This window comes from Leptopilina boulardi, unplaced genomic scaffold (genome assembly GCF_019393585.1).
Source record: "Leptopilina boulardi isolate dan_hultmark-lab unplaced genomic scaffold, ZJU_Lbou_2.1 LbouV2_38, whole genome shotgun sequence".
In the NCBI taxonomy this organism is placed as follows: domain Eukaryota; kingdom Metazoa; phylum Arthropoda; class Insecta; order Hymenoptera; family Figitidae; genus Leptopilina; species Leptopilina boulardi.
In genome coordinates this window covers 4,251,555-4,257,743 of record NW_026137951.1, presented here as the reverse complement: position 1 = coordinate 4,257,743, position 6,189 = coordinate 4,251,555, and the positions used below count along the sequence as shown (strand labels likewise).

Below are 6,189 nucleotides of genomic sequence, written 5' to 3'. Positions count from 1 at the left end.
ACGCGGCTTTTGGGCGTTGTACAGGATTTGACAAAGGATTAAAGTGTGAAAGCACCCTAATGCTATTTACAATAATTTTTAACTTCTGTTTTATAAAAATAAAATAAAAAACGTTGTTAGATATATATTTTTCTAACTGATGTATTTGTTTACTTTCAATTATTTTAAAGCAGTATTTTAAATAAATGAAAAATATACAACAATTTAAACCCGCATTATAGTTGCATTTTTACCCGACAGAGTTTGGAATATTGTTTCCAAGATTTCTCTTCTTGACGTCAGAAACTGTCTCGATGTCTCGTGACTATGGTTAGGTATTGATCATCTGATAGGTGTGTATAGTATTGTTTAAATATTTGGTACCATTCTTTTTTTTTTATTACATGTCAGTAATTTTTTCATGAAAAATAAATAATAGTATAATTCCAGATTAAACGGATTGTGTGTTTTTTCTTCCTAAGAGAGAGAAAAACAAACTGATGATCACTGCTTCGGTCTATTTAACTTGATGTAAGTTTTATTTTTTAATTCCAATATTTTTCCATATAAAAATCTCTAAATTTTGCCTATAACTTTTTTTTTCTATTATTTTTCATTTCAATTTATCAATTTTATGCCATTATTTTTACTTTATGAGGATGTATATATGTATTTAGTTCTTTTACACTGGAACCATATGATTTTTTTGAAGGGAACGTACTTGTCACAAAAATTTCCAAGGTCAAGATTTCATGGTCAAATTTCATTTTATTTATCTTAAATCATTTTTGAAATTATGATAACAATGAGATTATTTTTAGTATTGAAAAAATAGAATATATTTATTTCAGGAAAGACAACAAATTACAATATATAGTAATAAACATAACATAAAAACACTTAAACCATCAGTAAAAACAATCATTCAATAAAATAACGAATGAAAACAAAATTAAAATCAATAACATTCAAAATGATAATTCAATTTAATAAACGTCACAATTGGGAAAAAAATTATTTTTTTTTTACCAAAAATGTTTATAAATAAATTGAATTTTAATTACAGAAATTTTTAAATGAATTCGTAACTATGGAGAACATAATGAGAATTTTATTTCTGTTGAGATAATGAAATATTTTCAGTAAAATACAATCAAAAATTAACAAAAAAAAGTGAAAATATTAAATTGCAGAATAGTTTAAAAGGTGTCTTGTAAAAAAAATAATATGCAAAAGATTAATTAATAATAATAAAATTAAAATTATTCTTTAAATTAATTATTTTCAATAATTTGAATGAAATTCTTTACAAACTTAATTATCTTAAACTATTTTCAATTCAATTATTTAAAAAAAAGTTATCTAAAATTACTTTAATAAATTATTTTCAATTCTGTACAATTTTTACAAAAATTTTTTGAAATTCAATTATTTCTAAAAATTTCAACTGTAACTCTTCAAAAATTAAATTATTATTTTAAATAATCTTAATATTTCTTTAAAAATTCAATTATTTAAAAAAGTTTCAACTTAATTATTTTCCTGACATTTTTTTTACCATTAAAACTAAAAACTATGCAAATAAATTCTAATTATTTGCTTAAATCACACTTTAAAATTTTTTTTAAAACTTAAAAAAAATTTTTTTAGAAATTGTTCTATTTAATTAAAATTTTGTCTTAGTTTGGTTTTTTAAATATTCGAAATAAATTTTCTTGATAATATTCTGGTAGAATTATTTTTATTAAGAAATGAAAAAAATAAATTAAATAATATACAGTAACATTAGATATTTAAAGTAAAATATTTATTAACTAAATTTAATTAAATCAAAAAATCGATTTTTTTTTGCAATGTAAATCAACTAAAAAGACTTTTTTTGTGCCGTAAAGTCAATCCGAGGTACAGTAGTCCAGAAATGAATTTCCGCGGACATTTAATAAATTTTTTTTAATATTTAATCATAATTTTTAATTTTTTATGTTACTTTTGCTCACATAATGCTGTGCGTCAATATTCATAGAGTTAACTCAGGCTTCGAAGTGACACACTTTTTTACTTTTTTGATATTTTTTTTTCGACAAGGCTACTTTTTTACTACTAATTTTGGCCAAAATCCACTAAATGCTACTTTTTTCAAAAAATAATTTTAAAAATGACAGAATTTAAAATTTTTAAATTTTTCCAAATTTTTTGATTTTTAAAAGCTTGCAAAGTTGATAATTTATTATTGACCGCGTGTATTACTGCTTTATATAATTAATTTTTCTACAAATTTTCATTTTTCAAAATAGCATTTAACATAATTTGTCAAATTTTTTTTAACATAATTTTTATTTTACAAAATCAAAATTTTTAATAATAATTGAATTTCAGGAGATTTTGAATTAAAATTTTTTGTAAATTAAAATTGCTGAAAATTATTAACAAATTTTCAAACAGTAATTGAATTTTACAGAATTTTTAATTAAAAAATGTTTTATTTAATTGAATTTTTGAATAATTGGATTGAAATTATTAATTTAGCAAAGAATTTTAGATAGTAATTTAAGAAATAATTGAATTTTTAAAGATTTTTAATTAAAATTGTTGTTTTAAAATACTAAATATTTTATATATATGTAATTTTTCGATTCCAAGTTCTAGGGTTTAAAAATTCGAATTATTTAAAATTCTTCTGAATAAGAATTCTAATAAATAAAAATTAATATAATAATAAAAATAGGTTAAATTAGAATTTTTTTCAAGAAATAGGTAGTTGGGTAAAGAGAAATTTTTTAAAATAAAAATTCTGTCAAACAAAAATTCAGTACTTTGAAAATTCCGTTGAGTAAACATTCGTTTAAAAAAAAATTCTGTATTAAATGCTATTTTGTAAAATAAAAATTTATGTGAAAAATCATTTTTATGGAATAATCATACGCTCCTACTGTTGTGCCAAAAACAAAAAGTTAATCGAAATTTAACAATAGATTGTTTTATTTTTTTTTTTAATAATGATGAGAAAAATGATGTTAATTTTATTCCTTAAAATTTTTCTTTAAATTTTTTTAGACAAGAAAATATTTACACTTTAACGTCAAACTTAGAACAACAAAAAATGGTACTTTTTCATACTTTTCTTAGTCTCTTACTATGCTTCGAAGTTTGTTGACTGTATATTAAAAAATCAAATCATTTTTCATACTCTGAAAGAAATTGAGTTTACAAAAAATAGAAATTGCGCACCGCTTTAATTTTAATTAATTAGAATTTTCATGATGTGAAATTTTTTGTTTTACTCAACAAGGAACCGTTTTAGAAATTCTGTAATTCCAAATTAATTTTTTTTTTAAACACCTATTTGAAATATTTAAAAGAATTTTTTTTTTTTTTGCAGCCCTGGTATTAATTCCAAAAAAGATTTAATCATCCATCAAGATGGGATCATTATTCAGAAGTGAGGAAATGACATTATGTCAGCTCTTTTTACAAAGTGAAGCTGCATACGCTTGTGTATCGGAACTGGGTGAATTGGGACTTGTACAATTTCGAGATCTCAATCCAGATGTTAATGCATTCCAACGTAAATTTGTCAACGAAGTACGTCGCTGCGATGAAATGGAACGTAAACTTCGTTATTTAGAAAAGGAAATAAAAAAAGATGGCATTCCAATGCTTGATACAGGTGACAATCCAGAAGCACCTCAACCACGTGAAATGATTGATTTAGAGGCGACATTTGAAAAACTCGAAAATGAATTACGTGAAGTTAATCAGAATGCAGAGGCACTTAAACGTAATTTTCTCGAATTAACTGAATTAAAGCATATATTACGTAAAACACAAGTCTTCTTTGATGAACAAGAACACGCTGGTTTAAATTCCACTGAATCAATGACACGTGCTTTAATAAGCGATGATAATATTGCACGTCAATCAACACTTGGTCCTGTTCAATTGGGTTTTGTCGCCGGTGTTATTCTTCGCGAACGTATTCCAGCATTTGAAAGAATGTTATGGCGTGCATGTCGAGGAAATGTATTTCTTCGTCAGGCAGAAATTGAAACACCACTTGAGGATCCAACAACTGGCGATAAAGTTTACAAATCGGTTTTTATTATTTTCTTTCAAGGCGATCAGCTGAAGACACGTGTGAAAAAAATTTGCGAAGGTTTTCGTGCAACACTCTATCCATGTCCTGAAGCGCCTACAGATCGACGGGAAATGGCAATGGGTGTAATGACAAGAATTGAGGATTTAAATACCGTTTTGGGTCAAACGCAAGATCATCGTCATCGTGTTCTCGTTGCAGCTGCGAAAAATCTTAAAAATTGGTTCATCAAAGTTCGTAAGATCAAGGCAATTTATCATACATTGAATCTCTTTAATTTGGATGTTACACAAAAATGTTTAATTGCCGAATGTTGGGTGCCATTGCTCGATATTGAGAGTATTCAACTTGCATTACGTCGTGGTACTGAACGTAGCGGTAGTTCAGTGCCACCGATATTAAATCGAATGGATACATTTGAAGATCCACCAACTTATAATCGTACAAATAAATTTACAAGCGGATTTCAAGCATTAATCGATGCATATGGAGTTGCTTCTTATAGAGAAATGAATCCTGCACCCTATACAATAATAACATTTCCATTTTTATTCGCTATTATGTTTGGTGACACGGGCCATGGTCTTATAATGTTTTTATTTGGAGCATGGATGGTTTTAAAGGAGAAGCCATTGGCGGCAAAAAAATCTGATAATGAAATTTGGAATATATTCTTTGCTGGACGTTATATTATATTTTTAATGGGTTTATTTTCCATGTACACGGGATTAATATATAATGATATATTTTCCAAATCATTGAATATATTTGGATCATATTGGCGTGTTAATTATGATTTAAAAGAACTTCAAAAAAATCCATTATTACAATTAGATCCAAATTCAACGGATTATTATCGATATCCCTATCCATTGGGAATGGATCCAATATGGCAATTGGCGGATAATAAAATTATATTTTTGAATTCGTATAAAATGAAAATTTCAATTATATTTGGTGTAATTCATATGTTCTTTGGAATTATGGTTGGTTTTTGGAATCATATGTATTTCAAAAGGAAAATTAATGTCATTTGTGAATTTATACCGCAAATTATTTTCTTATTATTTTTGTTTTTCTATATGGTTTTGTTGATGTTTATTAAATGGATCAAATATTCACCGTATGGTGATGAACAGGAGGGACCGTATTGTGCACCATCGGTTCTGATTACTTTCATCAATATGGTTCTTTTTAAGACAAATCCAGTTCGAAGTCCATGTGATGATGGTTATATGTATTCTGGACAACAGGGCTTTCAAAAATTCTTGGTAGTCATTGCTCTTCTTTGCATTCCATGGATGTTGTTTGCAAAACCATTTATGATGATTCAGGAGAGAAAGAAACATCATTATCAACTTAATAATCATGGAACGGAAAATGGTGATGTTGAAGGTGCAATGGGAAATCAACAACAAAATGTACAAATGCAAAATGTTCATAAAAATGAAGAAGAAGATATGACAGAGGTTTTTATTCATCAGGGTATTCATACCATTGAATATGTACTTGGTAGTGTTTCTCACACTGCATCGTATCTTCGATTGTGGGCATTGTCATTGGCTCATGCACAACTTTCCGAAGTATTATGGAATATGGTGATGAAGAATGGATTAATTAAGGAAGGTTGGATTGGAGGATTTTTCTTATGGGCAATTTTTGCCTTTTGGGCAGTTTTAACTGTTGGTATTTTAGTTTTAATGGAAGGTTTATCTGCCTTTCTTCATACACTCAGGCTTCATTGGGTGGAATTTCAGAGTAAATTTTACTCTGGCACAGGTTACAGCTTCCAACCTTTTTCATTTGAATTAATTCTTGACTCTGCTCAAGCAACAGGGGAAGAATAAATGAATTTTTTTTTTTTATTTAAATAAAAATTAATATTGTATAAATACTTAATAGTATGTGATTTATTTACCGAAAATGAACATATTAAGCATTTTAATTTTAATTCATGTTATATTGTATACTAGATATGTTCTCCGAAAATTGAAAATAAAAACCATTCTGATATACTGAAGAATTGGTATTTCATTTACTGACCATTTTTTAAAAAATATTTTTATGTATATATAATAAAAAATAAATATAGTAGTAGATAATTTGTGTAGTAATAT

The 6,189-nt window shown here is 26.1% G+C and overlaps 1 protein-coding gene across 2 annotated transcripts; it reads left to right on the top strand.

Annotated features, from left to right (window-relative positions):
* The first annotated feature begins 169 nt into the window (after positions 1-169).
* Positions 170-6,095, top strand: LOC127288051 (V-type proton ATPase 116 kDa subunit a 1). 2 transcript variants are annotated; one of them, XM_051315262.1, is made up of 3 exons: positions 170-332; positions 430-510; positions 3,359-6,095. In XM_051315262.1, exon 3 carries the CDS (start codon positions 3,400-3,402, stop codon positions 5,917-5,919), a length of 2,520 nt encoding a protein of 839 aa, XP_051171219.1. In that variant the 5' UTR covers positions 170-332; positions 430-510; positions 3,359-3,399; the 3' UTR covers positions 5,920-6,095. The 2 variants fall into 2 exon arrangements, with proteins under 2 accessions (XP_051171219.1, XP_051171220.1); XM_051315263.1 differs by having other exon boundaries at positions 204-332; positions 419-510.
* Positions 6,096-6,189: the final 94 nt, after the last annotated feature.

Coding starts and splice junctions, on each gene's coding strand:
- LOC127288051 (XM_051315262.1), top strand. CDS start 3,400: ATGGGATCATTATTCAGAAGTGAGGAAATGACATTATGTCAGCTCTTT.